The 24,397-nt window shown below is 37.7% G+C and overlaps 1 protein-coding gene across 2 annotated transcripts in view; it reads right to left on the bottom strand.

The window, feature by feature from the left end:
• Positions 1-4,880: 4,880 nt before the first annotated feature.
• The window catches only part of ZNHIT6 (zinc finger HIT-type containing 6), a 31,849-nt gene continuing 12,332 nt past the window's right edge, over positions 4,881-24,397 (bottom strand). Inside the window, exons 7-10 of one of the 2 annotated variants that reach the window (XM_027651738.1) lie at positions 24,097-24,177; positions 23,512-23,592; positions 9,362-9,486; positions 4,881-5,046 (exon numbers count right to left, since the gene is read on the bottom strand). In XM_027651738.1, the coding sequence (XP_027507539.1) occupies positions 4,961-5,046; positions 9,362-9,486; positions 23,512-23,592; positions 24,097-24,177 (373 nt within the window). In that variant the 3' untranslated portion in view covers positions 4,881-4,960. The remainder of the gene's footprint in view (positions 5,047-9,361; positions 9,487-23,511; positions 23,593-24,096; positions 24,178-24,397) is intronic. The other variant, XM_027651739.1, reaches the window with a different exon arrangement.

Raw genomic sequence — 24,397 nt, 5'->3', positions numbered from 1 at the left:
TTTTCATTAATATCTATACCTCAACTTAATTTTTACCTCACTTGAGCACAGTTCTACTCCCTATTGGCACTCCTGGGAAAACAGACAAATTCTGGAGCTACAATACAGTTCCAGTAGAGAACCTGGAAGCAAGGAGTGGAAAGGCAACAGCAGCTTTCATAGTTGTTTCTTCCTCCTTGTTGAGGCAGAACAAGGATGATCGGAAGAAAGTGGCAAAGTGATTTTAAAAACACTTTTGCTTTTCCACCAGCTGGAATGATGCAGGAACCAGCCAGCTCCCAGTGTGGTCATTTATTCTCTAAAAGACTCCCTCTCTCCCTTCTCATTTTTATCCCTCCTTCTTTGGCAGATTATTTTGAACTCATTCTGATTTGTCATGCAACCACATGAACAGCTGTACTGATGCAGCTGATGCAAAAAGAAGCCGCATGCAAATGGATTAGATAAATACAAGGACTCCTGTGCCAGTTAAAAAAACTATAAATTAAATCCACTGCTTCTATCACTAGTTCACAAAGACTTCTCCTTGCCCCAAAGGAAGGCAAGGCTCTAGTGGCTTCCCATATTTTATCACTCTTGATTTTCCCTGCCAAAAAGCCTACTATATTAAGATAGCCTTGAAATGCTTTTCTCAGGAGAAGTTAGCAGTGGTGAAATCAGAACAAGCCAGGGTAACTTTGCTTCCAAAGCAACAACAAAAAAGCTACAATGCACAGGGCCATTGAGGGAAAGAAGTTCTCACAATAAAAGCATCATTAGAGCTAAGTCATTGTACCATGGGTCACTGAGACCCACTGGGGCACAGTGGAAAGACATTTCTATTATCAAATAACAGACAGACAGACAGCAAAACAACTGTCCCTGTTTTTTCCTGCTTTTACATGTCATCTGCAATTTCCCTTTCAGTTTCAATATTTATTTTGAGTTGTTTTTGTTGCCATTTCTTGTCTTGCATACATGTGACCTCTTTCCATTTCACCACAGACTCCCAGCAAATAAAACCATATGCACTGCCATAGCAACATTTTAACACAAACACAGGGTAATCTTTGTTCACTGAAGTACACAGTACAGTTTTTTTTTCTCTTATTAACAGAACCTGCATCTGCATACAGTTTAACTGAATGTCATAGCAACGACATAAACACAAATTCAAGATATTTTTTCCTTCGGAGGGAGGAAGAATAAATGTTTTCAGGAAAAGAGTGTGGGACTTAAGAAAGCAGAATGAAAAGTCTGTGACCAAATAGGGCCTGAACTTACTTCATCACAGCTGTATATTTACCCCTGGAAAGACTCCTCTTGCATGGTATTATACATTCTCAGCTCCTATAGATGTCAATAGAGAACAGCCATATCTGGAGGGCAAGGACTGATGATACAACACTTAGCTGAGACTTGCTATCAGCACTACCATGAACTTAGAAATCTATGTACTGTTTTAGAATACAGTGCATGTTCTGCACTGTAAACAGTTTTACCCCCAATGCAGAGTAAAATTGCCCTGTTGACTGAAGTAACAAAAGCTGGTCCTGCCTGCTTCTAAGGACTGCTGCCAGCCACACATTCAGCAGCATGGCCCTCTTCCTCTACGGATCAACAATTCCTAATGCCAATATAAATGCAGTAAAACTTAGAATTCAGATGCGCTCATTCAAAACTTTGCTGTTACACTGACAGGGGGTAGAACGTTGTTTATCCATGACAACTCAATAACTTATGCCTCATACCCCAGGAAGTTATACAAAAAAGGAAAACAACCAAGTTCCCTCCTATGGCTGACTCAGTCCTACCTCCCAGCTATTGCTGTGCACTTAGCTATGCTCTATTTTTGTCCTTTAAGGTTTGTGAAAGGGATGACTTCATTAAGCTTTTGATTTTTTTAAGTAGTGTGTTCATTCAAGACAAGAGCCTTTACTCTTTGGAAGCCGATGGTCCTTCAGCTCAAGCATGCTGGGTTCAGGGTCTGAAACCTGAAAAGTCTAAACATTAATAGAAATGCTGTAACAACCTACACACAAATAGCTTGTTCCTTCTGTGACAAGTACTTTACAGAGAATAAATGAGTAAGCATAGTAGGCATAAAATCAAACACTCAACGCAAGCTGGTGTTGAATGATGCAGATTAAAACAACATCACACAGTTTTCATTCACAGATGTGATCTGTTCTGAATCAAGGCAGAGTCCTGTAGGGATCCTTGTATGATTACAATAGTATGTTTTCAAAATGGACAGAACTGAAGCCTTCCAGACAGTCTTGGCTCCATGCATTAAATTTCTAGTGCTTGACCAGAAATTTAAAAATACAGAAGATGCTTTTTCACTCTTCAGCTTATTACAAGGTGCTTGTTCCATGTTAAGTCACTCAGAAAGAAATTAAAAACTTTCCTAAATGCCTATGAAAGTGTTAAAAAACATCTGCCTAGCCAAAGGGTGCATAAACCTTGATTTAATCAGTAACATTATTATTATGAAGAACTAACCACTGTTGCAGTTCCTACAACAGTGTTGTTGCTGTGTTTTTTGATTCCTCACTATAAAGAAAAATTGAAAAAGCTTAGGAAAACCGAATAAAATATTTGAATTGCATCTGGGTTTGTATGTGATGAATCATCACTGTTCAAACTAGTGTAACTGTAAAAATAGGTAAGTAGTAACCTAGGAATGAATGGCAAATGCTACCAAGGCTCTCTGATTGAACTCTGAAAGATGATTCTTAGCTCTGTCTGGGAAGTTTCAGTTCTAGTAACCACCACAGGAATGTTCCTTAATAATTTTTAAAGCCTTCTTTAAGGTAGAGAAGGAGTTAAATCTGAAGGACAGATTTAACAACATCTTCATTTAAAAATGAATTAAACTGTGTTTTGACTCATAAGGAAGCTTAAACTAGATTCATATAAGAAAAAAACCCCAGAGGCAAACCCTTTCGTATAATTCATGAAAACCCTCAAGAGCATAGGAAAGTAATGGGAATTACACATCTGCGTTCCTCAGCCAAAGACTAATCACACGCACATGCAGATCAACACTAACATTTGCAGCACTCTCCTTACTGTGCTGTGAATCCAACAGAAATGCCATGCCTTTACTCCAGATGAAACATTTTCTAGCAAATGAACTGTGGCAGTTTCGCTGTTCTGCTCTTTTATTGGTATTACTATGAATGAGTTCAAGACTGGTTTAAAGTAATTTGTGGCTACCAAGTCAGTGTGCAGCAATCACTGATTAGGAAAAGCTTATTCACTTTCACTCAACTGAAAAAATATGAAAGCAGCACCTACAGCTAGGAATCCTGGTCCTTTATAAAGGGTTAAAAAAACAAACATTGAAACAAGAGGTGGGCAGAGGACCAACAATGAGTAAAAAGGAAAACAGAGCACAGGTGGCTACTGTCAGGCAAGAAGAAAAGCTTCCCTGTTTTACCAGCGTTTGCAAAACACACAAGGAAAGGACACGTGACACCACTGAGATAGAAAGTAGTATGTGACTGCAAAGGTCTAACAGTCTGTCCAAACTTAGTAGTGAGATGTCATGGTGAACAATCTTTTAACAACAATTTCTTCTCAAGGAAAAACCCCCAAATTTCTAAAACTTTGAATATCCCAAAAATCCTCTCCATGCAGCAGCATGACTGGTGAGGACCTAGCATCCTGGGGCCCTGAAGCCTAGACAGAGCCTGGAAGCCTCAGCCCTCCCCTGTATTGCTCCCACAGCCTCCTGTTACCTCCACAAGTTCCTTCACTGCTTTCTGCTGTATTTCTACCTATTATGTCAGCACTGGCAGGAAGAATGCTTACAAATGAAATATCTTCATAGCAATTGAACATGCACCCAGGACACCAACTTTTGTCACAAAAGTACCAGTCTCAAGCAGGAGACAGAGACTGGGGTAATAATAGAGGCAGCAACAACCTCACAGAGCTGTTCAGAGAGGGATCGTATCCTGAAGACTTTACAAACACTGACCTGGCTAGACCCTTGCACACTAAGTCCAACACTGATGCTGAGTCATGAGAATGCCCTGGTGCAAGTGGGTATGGAGGTTCACTTGTCCTGCACCACTTGCAACAGATCCCACAGGCAGGGGGGACTTGGATGCAGGGATATGTGGTCTGTGATCTAGAAATCTTCCCAGAAGTTAACCACAAACTTCTATTGTCAGCAGATGATAAAGTACAGGATTTTTTTTTTCTTTTACAATTTACTTGTTTTAAAGTAGATAAATGGAGTTGATATGCCAGGAAGTATTTACAATACGTAACTTCAGTAGGTATACTAGGAACATGAGATGCAGAACACAAACATTCTTTAGAAGTACAGTGTATTTGCATCAGTGCCACTCTATGCATCCAATTCTGTTGATTTTAAACCCCACGCTAATGTAGAAGATCTGAGTAGAAGATTAAACATACAGCAACAAGCCACCCTGAAAACACAGTTTGACCTGTCCATTAACATATTAAACAAGGATGCAACCAAGTAAGACAAAAAAAGTATTGCACCAAGCACCCAAAATATCACCATAAAAGACTAAAGTCAAAAGTAACAAAAGACCCTTTTCAGTTTCATTAGAATTAGATTTCATTTTTCTTCAGTAAGTTCAAGCATTAAGACCCAAAAGCACATAAAATACAAATATGTGGTCAGATATTTAAACCTGGAAGTTAGACACTGAGCTTGTTAGGGGAAAATGAAAAAAATGAAAAGCAATGGTGCAATTGAAGGTTGCAATTAAATAAGAATATATTTTTTTTTCTGGAACCAGCAATTCCCCATCTCTTTATTTACATCCCTAAATTTGCATTACTAAATCCAAAAATAGGCAGGCACTTTGGGAATGCTGTCTTTAGCAAAGAAAGTTAAACCAAACCTCTAGGAATTCAGTTGTATAAAAAAATCATTTAATTAAATAATTAAAAACCCAAAAAGCTCATTCCACCCTCTCCTCTCAAAGCACTGTCATGAACTGTCCCGAATTTCCCCTTCCTCCATAGATGAAATAGATGAACTTTCACTGTCCGAGTTCTCTACAGGTTCACTGCCATCTGAGGATATAGAACACAAAAACCAAACAAGCAATTAGTTTCAGTAATGTTGTTGGCTTATCAAACAGAAGCAGTTTCCTATTTTCTTTTCCTTTCAATCACACTTTTCTTGAGGACAACTATTTCATAAGAGGATAGCCAGTCTCACAGCATGGGATAAAGCCCTGGGTACAACCTTGTTTTGAAAGAGAAAGCAGGCAATGTTGAGAATTTATTTTAGTTTTTAAATCTTGGTCTTTCAGTCAAGTGGAAAAGCACAAAACTCTTCCTCTCCTGAGAATTGTAAGTCATTTGCTTGGTTTGCTTTAAATGTTGTTTTCGAGTTGCTACATACACATATCGCAACTGTAACACATTATAAGTAATTTACACTTTTACTAGCATTTCAATTGAGATGGGGAACTACTGAGAAATTCAAACTGGAAAATTAAAATGATGTACCTATGTGCTTCTTCCACATGTTCCAGCATCCCAAAGATGGTGATAAACCATGTGAATTCATGAGCTAAGGCTGATGAGGTTCCAGTTGCACAGCAACTTGTGCTTTAGGGCATGGCTATTGTGCTGTGCTGAGATCATATAGTGAAGCACTCATTTCCAAAACTGGTCTTCAGCCTCACACCCCATGAATCCTTCTTTAACAAGCACTGACCCTGGTCACCTTGTAGTGAGGTCACCAAATGCCACTGGTTCGTGACACTCAAGCAGCACAAAAATAAACTACAGCAAAGCAGGTCCATGATTCACACTCTGCTCTCTGCTCTCATTGTTATTTTCAGTATTTGATCTGACTATGAATTTAAAGACCTTTTTGAGCATTAAGTGTCAGATGCTTCATTATGAGAAAGGGAGTTGATGAAGTATAGTTACTGTCTTGTCAAGATAAGTTCTACAGCTGGCAAACATGGATAATACATAGGACACAGTGTGCACCTGTACAGTTTCCAAGGAATTTGTTCAAGAAAATAGAGGCATTTCACCCAGAAACATCAGAGGTCACATTTTGTCTACATTAAATCTAGTGTATAATCAATTAACATTTATATGCCAGATATGTACTGAGTAATGCAAAAAGTAAGGATTGTTTTTGCCCCTAAGTCCTGTGAAAGCTTCTATAATCCCCTACTATCTTCAGCCATGACTGACCTTGTATGCTGAAATCAGAGCACCTGTAGGTTTTGCTATTAAGGAAGTCAAGCATCAAAACATCACATAAAAGAATGTGGCAATCTTCTGACTCACAGCAAAGCTCAACAGACAATTTTTAGCTTTATTTTTGTCTGTTACAATAAGTTTTATTGTAACACTTATTACAATAAAGTGTTACAATATTGTAATTGTAACACTTTTACAATTACAATATTGTAACACTTTATTGTTAGAAGTGTTACAATAAAGTGTAACACTTTATTGTCTTCACTCAAAAAGACCATATTTGTATGGTGCTGATAGCATTGCCTATAAATTAAGATTGCCCATTCCCACCATAAAACTGTCTGCAGTTTACTTATAATTAAAAATTTAAACTCCAGATTTTTCAGTGGCAGTTTCTGTTCTCAATCCTTATTTTCCTTATTTACTTGAAAGTTTCAGCCAAAATACATCAGCCATTTCTGAAAAAAAGGAGAGAATAAAGTCTTTAAGCTCATTAAATTTTAGCAGCTTCTCTTTGAAGGTGTCCAGCTCTAGCTCTCTCCCGGTCTTTGGGAGTTACTACTTGAATCACAGGTAGAATGGTGATCTTTCCCCAACGTGTGCCTGTTGCTGTGGCTATAAAAACTTGCCTCTGTTCTTCCCGAGGAAGGGGGTAGATCTGAGACTGCTCAGTAAAGAAACAATATTTTAGCAATTAAAATTCCCACAAGACTTTGTTCCTTGTTCCAGCCTGGGTCCCTTGCCAGCACAGTCAGAAGGGTTATGGTAGCTGAGCCCTCATACTGCAGCAGACACCCTGCCAGACATCCACTCATCAATGTGGCAGCTGTTTGCCTGGAATGCAAAGGGAGGTCAGCCGGACAGGCGCTCTGAGCGAGACAAGTGTCCCTCCAGGGGCACAAGTAAGGCAGAAAGGAGAGGCAGTATTGGTAGAAATAGGATAAGCAAGAGCAGGATGGATGGCTTAGGAGGAGCATGCAACTGATACAAAAAGCCATACATGGCAAAGAAACTGGACTGCAGGAAGCACAGAAGATGCTGTAGCAGAAAGGTCACTTCTTGGGAGATGGGAAGGGGCTAGAATACCTCTCTGATTACAACAGACTTCTCCCTGGACAGTCTGGAGATGAACTCAAGATTTGCACTCTTAGCAATTATCTGTGAATGCAACTGTTAAAGCAAAATGAAAACTGGTTTTTTTCCTCCTATATTCTGTAAAGATGACACAGAACAGAAGAGTACACTGATTGTGACAAACTTCAACCAAAGTGGTATTTTGTCTTCAGACAGAATAATAGCAACAAAAAAGCCCTACTACTTTTATATTCATGTTCTGAACACAGTTTTTCTGAAAGAATGTGAAGTTCGTGTCACAGGCTTCCACGCTTAATAGAAAAAATTCCAAGAGCAGAGGATCCAAAACAAACTCAAGGCTGAGTTTGTCATCCTAATTGAGAAGATGACAAAAATAAGTTATGATAAAAGTTGGAAAAATCATGATATTTTTGCCATAGTTTTTGCTGTGTTATACCCAAGACACCTCAATAGGGAGCTATTAAATTCTTTTTTTATGGAATATATAGAAACAATTAAAACAACAACGAAAAAGAAAAACAAAAGAAAACTAATAGTTCTCAAAACCTGAAATAGCTGTCAGTGTTCCCAGAATACCAGCTTCAGGGATGACTGCTAACCCAATGATCCCTGCAGCAGAGGAAGCTTACTGTCTTTAAGATACACACTTGCCCTGCCCTGTGACAGAGCTTTCCCCAGCTATTACTGTTTCTCTCTTCCCCTTCTCTGCCTTTTACAGAATTAGCTAGGTGCTGCAGCAGCATGACCTCAAAATATAGTTGTTCAATCAACACTTTACTTGAATCTATACCCTTAAAAGGACAACCTCCCTATTAGCTCAGGAGACAATGACAACAACCCTATTCAGATTAAGTATATGAGTCAATCAACTGTAATTCCCTCCTGATCTCAAAATCATAAGGGTAGGGCTGAGTAACGAAAAGCAAGGGATCTATATCAAGAAATAACGGATAAACACAAAAATACCTAGTTTCATGTACTCCAGCGTTTGTTTGTGCACTCCCAGGGTGAGTATCAGTAGACCCAGTTATGTAGACAACACTCCTACCTTATCCCCTGGCACACTGTCTCACTCTCAGAAGCCCTTGCAGTGCACAGCACAATGAATTTTTACACACCATATCTTTGAGAGCAGGTTGCCCTCACTCAGTGGATCACTCAGTGTAATCTAGCCAGAACAGCCAAGATCCATGGAAGTTCAGTATCACTGGTACAATACTCTCAGTCACGTATTTATTCAGTTAAATTATACAGATACAGAGCCATGATTGAGCTGCCACAGGGAAACAGTAATTGCAAATATATCTCAAAGCTTTCCCTCAAAAATCTGTAAAAATTACAAGCTGGTTCACCACTGAAAAGTATGGAATTTGACAACTAAGGTGACCAGGTGGGGGACTAGGAGACAAGAGAACTGATTCCCTATTTCAGCAGCTGCAGAAAGAAAAGCTGGTACATGAAGCCTTTATACTGGGGAGAACAGTGGAAATTCACTTAAAAATTAAAATACAAATTCTTGCTAGACCTGGAATCTCTTTCAAGTTAACTCCAAGATGAAAGTTTTCCCTCAAGTAAATTTCAAAAGATAACACTGTGCTTTTAACCCACCCAAAAACCTACTTTTCCATTATGATTCTTAATAAATATCCCACAATTCAGAATTACTTGTCCAAAGTTAGGAGCTATGCTAGGATGCAAGATTAGCAGGCTTACTTGAAACTCATCTTCCCCAGACAGCCTGACTTTGCTACATAAAAAAATTAGCACAAGTCTGAAGAGTTGTTTTACTTTAAAGGCTATAAATATTCTTTTAGAAAAAGAATAAAGCACCAGTAAAAAAAGTTAGAAAAACACATACAACACAGCTAATGGATGTAGGTAAGCAGTCAGCATTTTTAAGACAAAGCATTCATAATAGCTTTTTTATAGCAATCGTTTTGATTCAGAGTGAAATACAAGACCTACTGCCCATTCCTGACATTATTAATAGGTATATCCTTAATTACTGTTTCTGTAAGTAAAATATCTAAGTATAGCATAACAGGAAATATATATATGTGCTCACCTTTGCCAAGAACCACCATGTCATTCTTCAGTGTTTTCAAGACCACAAATAATGTTGGATACTCAATTATTACTTTGCCTTTCAAATTGTCTAAGAGGCTTCTACTGGCATCCAGTTCATTGTACCTTAAAAATAACAGGAAGTTTATTTTGGATTTTAATACTAGCAAGGACGTAACATACATTTTCTGGGAAAAGAAAATATCAAAAAGCTCTCTGAGCACGATTATTTTCTCAAACTGTAATATTTTCTCCCAACTCTCTAACTGGAAAACTGGATGTGAGATTTTAGGGAAAGGAAGGGTATTTCAAAGGCCTCTGAAGGTGGGACCCCGTTGCTTTCACTTCCTATAAGAGCAGCATCCAAAGGATGCTCTTATATTATCACACTGCAATCTGAGTTATGCAATTCTTTCTGCAATCAGCATTATTAAATTACCACTAAGCTATTTTATCAGCTAAAGGCAAATGAAGTTCAAAACCAAACATACTGCAGGCAGTACGTGTAGTATTGCCCATGGCTGCTGTACCTCCTCTGATCATTAAAATACTACGCAGTTGTATTTTCTTTTGCCAAAACCAACACTGGATGGTGAAGGATTCATATACTTAATGATTTACAGTAATGTGTGATTAAGAGCAGTACATCAGGAGTCAGCACACAACTAGAATACTGAGGGTAAAACAGGATTTGAGTTCTTAGGATTTAAGAGAGACTTAGTTTGAGCAAAAATTCTCTCATATTCAACTTCAAATCATCATGAAAATATTTGGTTTCATGTTTCACTCAAGCCAAAGTAATTATGACCTCTTCTTACTGAAACCCTTTAAAAGGGATAACAGTATATTATATTTCTTATTGAATGAAAGCATTCATAACTTGTGCATTAACATACATGAAAAGAAACATATTTACTGCTTTATTTACAGTACTGTAAATGCAAAGTATGGCAGTACCTTTCCTTTGCCAGGACCTCAACACATTCTTTTATGCTTAAGCAAACATTTACCACCAAGAGGCTAAAGTAATTCACATGCCACAATACACTTTCCATTATCTCATATTTTAGACAAAACATCTTTAGCGTCCAGCTTGGCATAAGATAAAACATTTGTACTTAAAACTATTTTATGATAGTAAATTACTGAAGTGTTAGATCACTGAGTCAGAGCTTTATCTTTATTGTTTTTAAAGTGAATTTTATTGGTTGACAGTGACAGAGAAAACATCTAAATTCTTAGTGCATAATGTGGGCTGTCAACTTCAGGAAGAATATAACAAAGAAGCTTAATGCTTCTCTTATTTAAACTTGGCTGTTGCTGTCTGTGCTATCCAAGACTTCAGTCTACCACATTCCCTACTTCATACACAAGTGCAAGTTGAGGTTTTCTGCTAATCCACCTGCCAGCCACTTCTTGGACTGTGCTTAAGAGATCTCAAAACAAAACTAGTATTTGTCACATCAATTCCAAACTCTAATTAAGAACAGCTCCTGAGCAAGACTGATTTTTCAGGTTATCTCTGAAGACCTTGTCATGATAAAAATCTTCCCGATTTTATCCCAGGACTAGAAAAAGGTCATACATCAGAGGGTGAACAACAGAGACTTATGGGTAAAAGAAGACTGCCCTGTAAGGTTCTCTTTTCAATTTTTACTTATGAAAAGGCTATACCAGTTTGGAGAAAAATGAAATGAAATGGTGTTTTTACAAGTATTAACTTCCTGTAATGATTATTCACCAGGATGAGCTGAGGATGTAGGATAACACTGGAATGGCAGGTCCTTTCCTGTATGTGCAGCAAATTGGTCTCACCACAGGCAGAGCTGCAATGAGCAGCAGAATCCACAATGAGCTGCAATGTTCTTCAGGCCCTTCCTTCACAGTACATTTCAAGTGACAATTCAGTAAAATTAATAACCAGCATAAGTTTATCCTTTCACTTGGACTCTTCCATGCTCCAGGACCAGCTGCAGGAACCAACTTAACTGAAGCTGTCATCCTAAACAAGCTCCTTCAGCCCCTCATGCCAGGATGGATTTGGAATAAGTCTGGCTCCAAATTAACAGACCACGCCAACAGAACCATGGCCTTAATACCCAATTTCACATCTTTCTTTTAAACCCTCCCCTTGCTTTCTCTTTTCTCCCACTGCCCAGTTCATGCAAATTGTCTGCACTACAGCTTCCCGATCCCTGTACTCAGTGGGATTTCTCTTTGCACCTTCTCTCTCAATCTTCTTTCCTCCCTGGTATTTACTTTCCACATATTTTCTCTCTCCCTTCCATACATTCCCTCAGCCTTCCTGAACAACACCCACCATCTAATGATACACTTTCCTGATTATTTTCTTGCCCTAAGCAAGGCTTTATGCCCATGTCGCGAAGCAATAAAGAGGCCTGGATTTTTTCTTAATAAGAAACGACTCCCTTTATAGGGACCACAAAGACATGATTTTAGCAGACAACAGCTTTTGATTTTAGCTGGAATGAAATAGTAATAACTTCTTTTTGAAGGACAAAAATTAAATAGAAATTGCCTGCCAGTAGGCAGTTTAAAAGCCTACAAAAATTGTGATAATTGAGAAAATTTAGCAAGATTCAGCAATGCTACATCAGTTCCCATATAAACTGTTCTATTTGCTCTATGAACAGCTTTGTTACCTTTCAGAAAATACTAAAATTAATGTGGGTCTGCACTTCTGATAGCATCTATGAGTTTCTGCAAAGGCTAGCCTCACTATCTATAGTTATTCCACCACCTTCCAGGAATTCAACAATTTAGTCTCATAATCTGTCTCCCACAGGCAGGAATGCCGCATTAGGTCACTGCATCACAACAAGTTCCCCTCAAATGGTGCCCGTGGCTATCACAGCAGTGGCGTAACTTGTCTCCTTGAATTCAGACAGCAGGAAATTCCCTGCTGATCAGGTTTTCCTGAATGTCATCTACAGGAACTTTTATTTTAATAACAATAAAGAAAAATCTGCAATTTGGAATTAAAGATGAATTGCAACCATGTTATTTCTTTAGTTTAGTCTTCTAGACATCGAAAAGAGAACAAACAAGTTTTAGTAACTGTAAATATTACTAAAATGCATGTTTGTATAATGACGTTCATGATTTTCCTGTGAAAGAGATCAACTAAACCCCTTGCACATATTTTAAACAAAGATGATTTTTCTTCCTAGAACTGAGTGGAAACATCGAGGTATTTACTTGGCATAACTCAGATACAATAAATCATGCTATCTATTTTGAGCCTAGTCTTAAAAATCCACAACCAAACTTATGCTAACTTATGGGAAGAACGAAGGATTTTTTTTTTTTCCCAGACCAAAGAGGGTAGCATTTCTTAGGTATTGGTATTCGCTTAGGAGAGGGCAAAGCCTGGGTACGGCATTTAAAGTCTCTCCCAAGCATTCATTCTGAAGTGCTGCAGTACAGCAAAGATAATAACTAACAGATGGACTTTCATTCCTAAGTGGTGAATAAACTCTTCGTGTGGTTATGATTTGGTGAACATGGAAGTAGGGAAATGCACTCGAATTATGAAAGGAAGGTTGTATGGCAGAAAATAAAGTTGTATGGCAGAAAATAAATGCAACACATTGACACAATGTACTTTGCTTTGTCACTAGGATTCTGATATTCTAAAAAGCCTAAGACTGTAAATTTTATTAGTCCATATACATGAAAAAATTAGAAAATTCAATGAACAAGACATCAGAGATCTTAGAAACAAACAAACAAACAAAAGACTTGCTGTAATACTTCCTTTATAACTAACTCTTATCAACAGCAAAACAGTATGAAGGAGTACTCTGTCTGAAAACTCTTTTAAAGAAGGAGGATGGGAACCTAATTCGAGTTGATATTTTAACATGAAAAAAATTATACTACAGTTTACACAAATACATAAAACCTGCTAGCTCCTCCTTCCCCTCTTGGTTATGTCTCTTCTCCTGGTCTAGGGGCTGCATAATTTGCCTCAACAAATGTTCACTAACTTCTCCTCCATACTATTGATACTTGCATAACTCAACCAATACTGATAAAGACCAGATGCCTGGCCAATCCCTTTTCAAGTCAAATCCCCATCTTAAGTAACACTTCCATAAAAAATGTGCTTTTTCTGGAAAAAAAAAAAGGAAAATTAGAGCAAGAAACCTTCTCTTAGAAACCATTTGGACCACAAGTCCTGCTAAGAACCAACTAAAAAAGTACAGGAAGAAAAGTTGCCATCATATCAGGAAAGCATCTTGGATATTATGACCATCTCCTAACTACACCTACATACACAGAATACATAAAGGCACATCTAAATAACGAGAAAACCATGAAGCTGTTCCTTTTTCTTGCCATATTTTGGCCACAGGTCATCCTCAAACAAAGACCATCTTAAGACCAGGTGTAACAATCCAGTGTCTCCTCTTTTATGGGTTGTAAGAGGCTCTGACACTAGGGAAATCTAAGAACTGCTAAAAACTCAAGTGTAAAATGGGGAAAAGAAAAACTGAACTCACAAACCCCCTCTTATTACAAACATATTTCAGGGAGTTAAAACATCCTAGAAGAAAAAAAAATAATACCCAGGTGAAGACAGGAACACCAATTGTCACCTAAATCATTTGACACAATAGTAGATGTTCAGAAAGATTTAATGGTTTGTTCACTTTTACCCTAGAAAATAGTAAGCAGAAAGAAGAGATAAGCAAAATAACACTAAAAGTACATCATGATAGAAGCACAAAGGCTGTCCTTGTTTAAACCTCTTGAGAATGAGGCAATTGCACAAAGAAAAAAAGCAGAGTAAAAGCTGTTTAATGACAATAATGGAAAAATGTATCAACTGATGGCAAAACCCATAAAGGAGATAAGGCAACTGGTGCAACAATTTAGTGGACTGAGCTTTAAGAGTGATGTGGTAAAAGGATTCAGGATGCACAATAATGATTTAAAGATTAATTGAAGTACAGAACATTCTGCATCTTTTAGCTATAAAAGAAAGTACAACAAAACAAAAGGAAAATGTGAAACCAGCAAATGTCAGTTTCTTGCATTTGGCAGAATTTGGTTCAAAGAATACAGAAATAAAGTGATACTGAATTTCAAGAATGCAAATACTTTCCTCATCTCTTATGACATAATGAAAAGAAGGAACAAAAATCCAGCAGCAAGTAAAGATACTATAATTCAACTGCATCACAGCAATAGTTCCTTCCACACAAGGCAATTTACTTGCTTTGTGAAGCCAGGCAGCTTTACAAACTGCTCAAAAGCTCAAGGTTTACAACTCTTTAAATGTTATAGAGCTGAGATACTGAAAAAGAGTACATCACAATCATGTAAGGCTACTGTATGACTTAGATAAAGCACCAAAATAGCCTGAGTTAATGATAGCCAGAAGGCCTAAAGCCAGTATGAAATTTTCACAAGGCAAAAGTTCTTATTAATAAAGAGTGAGCTGACTACTGCAGATGAATGCCTGAAGTTTCAGAAACTGAAAAGGTATCAGTGGCATATTTAGTACAAGTAAAAGATGTGCACGGTTCCCCAAAAATGCAGGGAAGTCAAAATATGGAATTTGTACCATTAATACAATACTGGCATGATCACAGGGAAAAAGCCAATGCTGTAAGTCTAGTTTAATTACAGCACTCTGTTACAGAGTCTCATGGAACATACCTGCAAATAATTTTAAGACGTACAGATCACACCAGGGGATATCAAAGGATGCAATGAAAAACTCCTAATACATAAAGCTCAGAAAACTAATAGGTTAAATCTCATCTGACAAATTAATGAAAGCAAGCAGTGCACTGCTAAAATAAAGAGAAATATAAAACTGATGAGAAATCAGTCATTGTAAATTGGCAATACTTTTGCTATTATGCTTGGGTTAATTTAATGAACTACCACTTCAGGAAGAATTGATATCTCTCTTATTTTGAATCCCTAGATAGCAAATATTAACTTCCAAATTTGGCTCATAGGGAGAGAGTCTGAATACCTTTAACACTCTATACTGAGTGGTAGAAACATACACAAACTTATACTTATTTGCATGGGAATCACAGTGCCATAAATCTTCCATTAAGGTAATGGGTTACTAATGCTTTACAATGAAAAGGAAAAGCTATGAATTAAAGAAAACAAATTATTCTCTTGGCAAACAAGCAGGAAGGTCAAACGTTGAAACAATCAGCCCTTGCTCATTTCCGTCAAGAAAGAGAAAAAACCAGAGGGATTCCCCTTTGGCACCATCAGGAGGAAATAACAGGTTTTCTCCTTCCTGACAAGAACACAAAGAAGTTTTCCTCTACTTTGCCTCTGTGAAAACAGTGATGGTTGTGATGCCATGTTTCACAGTGCTGCAGATTCCGAGTTCAGCCTATCACTTCAACTGCCCAGGACGGAGTTTGTATCTTTGCTTCTAGAGGCCTCTTACTTCAGCCTCCCCATGTTCCTGGTCCCCAAAATTGAGAAACTCAATTAGCATCTCATCACATCTTTTTATTCCAAGAAACCAGCAGAAAATCCTCTTTTTCCTTCAGAAAAATATATTAACAGCAGCCCACACAGTTGAATTAAACCCCTCGACGCATCTCACGACACTTATGCTGGACTGGAATAGGACAAATAGTTTGAACATTACTTCTGCTCTACAGCTCATTTTTACCAGCTCCTTCCCTCAGCCAAGGGGCAACACATTATTCAACAGGGTTTTTCCAACTGCAATATTTTCTTGAATTTCATAGCCTGTTTTCTGCCTTCAAGTCTGCCTTATATGCAGTATATGTACTGCATGCTACACAGTACATGAATTTCCATGAAGGCTTTTTCCATACTGTGCATATGTTACATAGTACATACATACAGGCCAGTTCTCCCCAGTAGAGATGGCAGGCTGGAGTAAACCACAAGATTTGTTCTTGAAAAAGCCTTTCCTAGATGCATATTTCCTAGGAGAGAGGACAGAAAATCTGCCTCTGCATGTGCTGGGTAGGCCGCTCCCATGCTTCAAGTCCAGTTATGATGCAAAAAAAGAGGATATTGTGTAGTTTTGTGTTTTAGAATTTGAGGTCTGCCTACCTTTTTTGCAACCATGAAGGGTCTGAAGGTCTGAGGGTCTGCTTGTGGTGCTTACAGAACACCACTACGTGACTGGACAGGTCAAACCACTGGCTGAAGCCAACTGCGACACTTTTATTGTTATCTCATCCTCCATCTCTTTACGTATGTAAAGCTTCCTTCTCTGCAAGCTGTCTGAATTTAACTTGCTGCAATACAGACAGCAGAATCTGGGAGCGGAGGCTATGACTTCAAATAAATCTTTCCGCAATAAATGTCTCAGTCAGCAACACTCTAGCAACCCTAATGCAATACCATTAATTATAAAACAGTTCATCCAAAAGAATTCAGCATGGGTTACAAAACACTGGATTGTTACTTTTAAAAAAACAGGCGTCAACTGGTTCATAAAGGAATCTCTTTCAAGAAAAAAATGAATGATTGCTCAAGATAGTAAGACAGACAAACTCTGGGTTTTATTTGAATAATCCCAAAAATCTTCTGAAAGGTCAAGTAATTATAGTCAGACATCTGACACATTTAGCTATGCATGCTACAGATTCAGACCATACACACATATTCAGCAATTACTAGTTTTCTGCTTTCCATCTATGTTGTGTAATACAGGATTCCAATGAAAAACGTAAGTGGCTAGGAAGGAAAAGTGAGTGTTTTTTACAGTAAAAGCTGTGTAACCTGGCATCTGTTGCTCTGCATCGCTTTTGTCAGCAGAGAGACTGATTTTCAGATAAAGAAGGAGCATGTGAAAAATGACACTGAAATGGCTGCAGTAACAAACTAGAAAGCTTGAAATAACCTGCAGGAAAACGTAACAAAGTATTCAGTAAGAAAAGTTGAAGTTTTAATAGGAAAACGCCACGACCCAAAATCTAGCACTCTGGGAAAAAAAAGCAGCAAGTATTAGTACACAGGAACACTGTTTTTAAGAAACAGACTATAGACCAAATTCTATGTCCCCTTGAACAGACCAAATTCTATTTCCCCTTGAACAGCACAAAGTCACCAGTGCCTGACTACAGTTGTGCAGTGAAGAATGACTATTGTGAGCTAGCTCCCTGCTTTTGTAAAGCTGGCAGAGCTCCTTTTGTGCCAGCTGCTGCAAGCTAGAGAGGAGTAATGAATTCTACTGTCAATCTTCTGGCATAGGTTAAAGCCAGCTTGGGGTCTGTTCCAACTCATGCCAAGGCCAGCAGTTCAACCAGGGATTTGTATCCTTAATTCCAGTCTCATGTATATCACGTACTACACAAATGTTAAAACAAATTGCTTCCAGGGTAAGACTAGAGAATCTTAAATACACCACCCCACATTTTTCAACGTTTGCAGAAAATGCAAAGGATGAAACTATGCTTGAAACATGCCAATTCTAGCACATTTGTTTTGCTAGATGAAGTACTATTTTTGAAACAAGGTTGTAATAAGATGGAAAGAAGAACTGATCCATGTACTGCACTAAGAGCAGTGACTTTTTTAAGAAACTGAGTTTCATATGAAAAGCAGAAAGCAAAGACTATATGCTGTCTTGGTTTTACATGAAGTTACTCATAAATGCTAATGCAGAAGGAAGTGCCCTATGAAGACAGTATGAAAAAATAAGGAAAACACTAACATATCAATATTTGAGGTTACCTTCAATGTATTTCAATATAACAGTTTTTTCTATAATCTTAAAATCACTGACAAAACAGGTATCTAATAGACATTTTTAAGGATAGGGACATAAAGATTCTAAATACTACATTAAAAAGGATTTATTTCCATTACACTTCTACTACTTTCTGAATTCCAAGATGATTATCCAAAAGTCTGCTGACTTATCTGCACATACTAAACCAGAAAGCTTCACCTTTCTAAATCTATTACTGTGACTACTGAGACCTACTGATGTCCTCTAACCCTTAGTTATTTAAAAACAATACACTACAAAAGAAAATTCTCTTTGAGCACAGAAACTCAGTCATCCAAGGAAATAACTCTCATTTCTGCCAGCTGATCTTGAGACAGGGAAGTGCTCCAGAATTACTAACATCATCCAGCCTTCTGGGAAGCAACTGCATTGAATCAGTTAAAGCAAAGTAAGTCTTCACCACCATAAAGCAATCGCATTCAGTAGAGAAGAACCTCTGATACTTGTCTAGCAGATTTTCTACTCTGTGGTCCACCAGAAATAAGTGGCAGCCAGTGTCTCCATGTTCTCATGTGCACCAGCCAGTGTCACCACAGAGAGTAAGAAGCACCTTGATGCTGGAACTGGCACAAAAATTCCTTTGATTTTTTTTTTTTTGCTTTCTGAGTAATTGAAGCATGAGCTGCAGCAGTACTACTGACAGAGAAAACAATTCTACACCTGATTCTATATACATCCCTGTATGGTGTGGGAGTTTTACAACAGGAAAGTGACAGGATACAATCCGGTAACACATTGTACTTCAGCTCCTTCGAGGATGTGGTCCACTGAAAGCAGTGGGCTTTGCAAAGCTCTTAAGGCCAACCAGACTATATTTTCCAGGCATCTAAATATCCTGTCAGTGTCTACTCCTATCTTCAAATCCCCAAAAAGTTCTCTACAACAACTTATTCTGAAAAACCATTCACATGCCATTTGGAATAGGCAAAAAAGAACATTATAACATTGATCCTTAAGAAAGCATTATTTTTTAGTTCTATTAAACTAAATGCATGTGATTAAAGAGTAAAGTATCTAAACTAGATTTGTGCAAGATGTTACTGAACCCAGTAAAAGAGATACCAAAGTATCTACTGTAAATTAAGTTTGTTGCAGTTATTTCTCTTGTAGAAATAGGATCATTTTATATGATAAGGTTGAGAAAATAAATTTTTCATTAAGTATCTGTAGTTACAAAAAACCCCAACTTTTGACTACTAACTTACTATTGACAAATACCAAGGGTCTGTTGGATTTCGGAATTCTTTTTGGGAGAGGCTGGTGGTTGTTTTGGTTTGGGGTTTTTTTTGTTACACAAAGCCTGATAAGGCTATCCTCGGGAAAATGAGAACGTGTATTTCCCAAACCAGATTGTAGAATTTAGCCATTGCATCTTTCCTTTCCTTAGTGGAAAAAGCAATATTCTTACCATATGAAGTCACTTTGAAGGCATCCCAAATAAAGGTCTGAAGATAGTCAGGACACTAATCTATCCTGAAGAAAGAAAATACTACTTATAAAAGAATGTAGACTGTAAAAATCATCCAAGAGGCAGCAGTTAAACCTTTCTTGGAATAGTTACAGCTGAGGAGAGAATGGACACCAACCACCAACTAAATATTGCATAACAGGTGATAGAAGCAAGCAGTACCAAACGGAAAACTATTCTGACCCAGTCAAATGCAGATTTTTTCTAAGGTTTTAAAGGAAGAAGATAATAGTATAACGCTCGTTTTTTCAAATCCTCTTTCATAAGATTTCTCATAAAGTACATGTAGTTAATGAGAAGACTATCAAATGTAACTAACAGTTATAGAGCATTAGATAACAGGTAGGGAGGAGAGGACATGAGGAGAAATTATGCTTTCGGTTATCCCAGGTAACTGTGGAGTGCTACTAATCAATACTGAAAGCAATTCTTACAAGCTGCTTTTAGAGAAGACAGAAATAAGAGCTCATCACAACGTTTTCTAAGAACCGTCCCCACTGATGATAAAAGACATGTAGCTTGAGGAAAGTAAGCACTGTCTTTGGCAGCTATCCATGATACCTGCACAACAGTAGTTTTCTGAAGTTCTGCAGAAAACTGTGAGAAAGCAGAAATCTGTACTATGTGGTTAATTAGAATTTTTGGAGAAAAAAAGACCCAAAAAATTCAAAGCATTCTACAAAGGACCTTCAAACTAAAAGGGTCATTTGCTGTGAAACACAGAAAACAGCCAAAACTAAACCACAAACTCCTGTTTCATAAACAATTGCAGGAAATACTAAAATCCTTCTGTAGCACACTTACCTTAAAACTAAAAGACTAACATTTTGTAACCTATAATAATCCTGCTTAGATGCTCTCCAAAACACCACTGCTTTTCCTCAATAATATGCAATTGTAACTATGAAAAGTACTTTTTTCAAAAGGTTCTGCTAAGCCTAAAACCAACATTTGATTTAACAATGTAGTTTTACAGCTCTTCTAGTATCTCGTGCTCGTGGAGCAGAAATTTTTCTGGTGGTCATAGAAGTGGTGGATAACACAACATTCATGTAGACTTACATGTATTAGTAGCCTACACCAATCCCACTCCTTCAGTCTGCCCACAAAGCGACGGAAGAGCATTCTGACATATAGGAACACACAGCCTAAAATCTTGCAGAATGGTGAGACACAGGATGAGAAATTACTCTGAGCTGACAGTGGCACTCAAGGCTACACAAACTAACAGATCCCCACTGTTAAAGAAACGTGGATAAAGAAAGGTGAGAGAGCTCTGTTAGCACTCAGTTTTTGTTCCACACTCAAGGCCACTAAGCAGCAAGCTGGTCATGGTTCAGTCACAAGTACTTCCACTGCAATTCCAAGTATAGATTTATAGAATAAGGACCATTACCGCCCCAATTAATTTAACCAGGGTTGGGGAACAAAAAGGAGAAGAAATCAAAACAAATTCTTCCTTACTTAACTGTAATGCAACTACAGTAAAAATTTGAATTCCCTCATAGAGCCTTTGTCACAACAACTACACTGGCACAACTGCACTGAGAGTGCCTGCTGGCACAGACACAGCTTATGTCAACAGATGATTTACTGCTGACACAGCAATCCCATAATTTCAAACAAACTTTGTTCTTTCCTTTCAGAAGAGGAATTTTCTTCCAATATGCTGTTTCCTTGACCTGTCTGCATTGCCCCAGCTGGGCCTACTCTGCCAACTTATACGAAGAGATTCACATAATTTCCGAGTGAGGAACTGCAGTTCTTAAGTCAAAACACTCTTCTATTTTAACTTTCTACAGTTCTTTTTATACTATAAACATTACATTCTCTGAGTGGGACAAATACCAACTACTCCAACTTTGTTATCAACCAACACAGTTGATTCTGGGAATACAGATGAGTCTCAAACTTAAGAATATTAAAGTTAATTTGATTTCATGAAGAATTCTCACTCAAATCTGTGAAATAATAAAGTATTATAGAGACTTCAGAAGAGGAAAATTATTAAGTAACAACAAAACTGATGAGCACAAGAAATAGTCAACTTTGATATTAAGCTGTCTTTTTTTCCCAAGCCTTCTACAAAACTTACAATACTCCAGTTCAAAAGATCAAAAGGTGAACTTTACCTGCTATTACAAAACCAACTTTTCCTTCTTTCCTAAAAAAGGAAATGTGAAAGACTAATGCTTATATTGTCAAAGTCTCTTCAGCTCCTCACCCCACCCCACCAGCAAGTAGACTGGGGGCACAAGAGGCTGGGAGAAGACACAGTAGGGACAGCTGATCCCAACTGGACAAAAGGGACATTCCATAACATATAAACACATAGTCAGTGTATAAACTAAAGGCAAAGCTGGACAAGGGCTGCTACTTGGGAACTGGCTGGAACTGGGCAGTGGGTGGTGAGCAACTGCACTGGGCATTCTAATTCTAATTCTTTTATCATTATTATCATCCCTTACTTTTCTGTCCTATTAAACTGTCTTTATCTCAAAACAAGAATTTTACTTTTTTTTTCCCCCTGATTCTCTTCCCCATCCCACTGGGGATGTGGGGTGTTGAGTGAGTGTCTGTGTAGTGTTTAGCTGCCTGCTGGGCTAAACCATGACATCCAGTCAGCAGGGATCTCCTCAGACTCTCAAGACCTTTAATATACGATCAAGAGAGGCCTTGCCATAACATCCAATGGGTCTTTCAGTACTCCAGGACAAAATCCATCAGGCCCCAGCGACTTCTGAACATTCAGCTGAAACAGCTGGTACCTGACAATTTCAGTGTCCACAAATGAAAACTCATTATTCCCACACCTGTAACCCTCAGACACAGGGTACTGAGCAGCCCAAGGCATTTCATGTTTTTTCCCTGTGTGTAAGAACCATGGTTCTGTATCCTCAAATTCACTTAAAACAGACAGGTTTCTAGCTGGTAACTCTGATGGTAAATGTTACAACCGTATTTCAAATAATGATTGCAAAAAGAAAAAAAAAAATCAATCAAAATCATTAACAATTTGGGCTTGAATTTCAAAGTACACTACACATTTTTTAATATTATTGGGGAAAAAATACAGCACAAACAGGAAGCTCAGTTACAACTAAAATTCTTTTAATATACCTTTATTCTGCCCTTAGAAATAACATATGATGTTTAAGGGAAGCATATTATTTACATTTGTTACATTTGAAGACAAGAATGTACTTTAAGATGCCTAACTAGGAATCACTGGTCAACCACAATAAGTTATGATACTAAGCTGATACATATCCTTTCCAGTAACAATGACAACAGGGTGGAGTGTTCAAAATGGTATTTAAACCAGTAAAAATTATTTCCTTAAAGTTCAGGATTATTTTCTGTTCTGGAAACAAAGAAAACAATTCTGCACAAGTCTGAATTCTGGAGACAAAAGCCCACACCCAGAAATATGGTAACATGAAGAGTAATGAGCTGGTAACTTTGAGAAAAATGTATAATTTCAAATGCAGTGACTGGATTCTGATATACACAATTTTTGCTGCAGTGATTTAAAAAAACAACTCTCTTCAACTATCACTTCAACTCCCTTGGGGAGGAACTTCTAGAAGGGAATGGATGTCTACAGTTTCTTAGCACTTTAACACAAACCCATGTTCTGTTACACTGGCATGGGCTGCTGCTGAAGCAGCTCAGGTACAGGTACACTTAATAATTGCACTGAAATTTCAATGTTGACATAGTAAAAGACAAAGAAATAGTATTTTTGCTGAATAATTTTCAAGACAGTTAGTAATTACTCACTGAAGTTTAATCCATGATATTATGTAATCTCCAATCATAATACTGAAAAGACTAAGAAATGTGTTACTTCCTTTTGTTATTTTTATCAGTAAGCACACAAACTGAAGAACCACCTTACCTGACAGAGTTTCGGCTCCTGTTTTCTATTTTCATTAAAATTTGTACATCTGACCGAGGAGATGCTGTATAGATTTTTAATCTGAAAAGAAAAATGCAGTAAAGATGAAGAAACAGTGATATACAATGACTTTTCTTCTTATCATCCATAAGAGATGGATATATTTTGCATGTCAACAGCCAGAAGAATGTATTTTTTTTCATGAAGACAGTTTGCCACATACTGAGTATTTCCTATAAATGAGGGTTATAATTACTAGTACGTTTTTCTAATTACTCTAAAGAAAAGATTTACTGTCCCCTTGATTGAGGTTAATTATGGTTACATTTTTCAGAATTAGTTACTTTATTTGATCTTTATGCCAGGAGTCGATTTCTTAATCTTTTCCTGGTTTAAATTTGGTGGTTATACCCGAGGGTTTGTTGGTTGGTGAATGTTAGGGTGATTTTCATCACATGTACTGTTGACTGGGAACTCAGCTCTGCAAGAAGAAAGTGCAGCTAATTTAAGGTATTTATTCAGAACCATTCCCTTCTTTTATTAGTGCATTAGATGAAATAGGCAGAAATGTTATTCAATACACACCTTTGACAAACTACAGGATCCGACTCCACTGGATCAATGTACGGTTTAAGGATATCAGTGAGTGTTTTATCATCAGGCACCCTTTCACCAGAGATAAAAATCAAATATGTGAGACATGGTTCATCATGTACACAAAAATCATTTATGAGTCACTTGGAGGAACCTGTATATTTGCACGCTAGAGTGGCACAATTGAGTAGTTTATGGGAGGATCATAAATGTGTACCAGTACTGCATAGACAGCCACAGCTTTATCTCCATTTCAGCACTGGAATTTCACAGGCATATACAAGGAGTACAC

The sequence above is a fragment of the Corapipo altera genome, unplaced genomic scaffold (assembly GCF_003945725.1).
Source record: "Corapipo altera isolate COAL_440 unplaced genomic scaffold, ASM394572v1 57, whole genome shotgun sequence".
NCBI lineage: Eukaryota > Metazoa > Chordata > Aves > Passeriformes > Pipridae > Corapipo > Corapipo altera.
The sequence above is the reverse complement of the archived record's forward strand: the minus strand, read 5'-3'. Positions and strand labels throughout refer to the sequence as shown.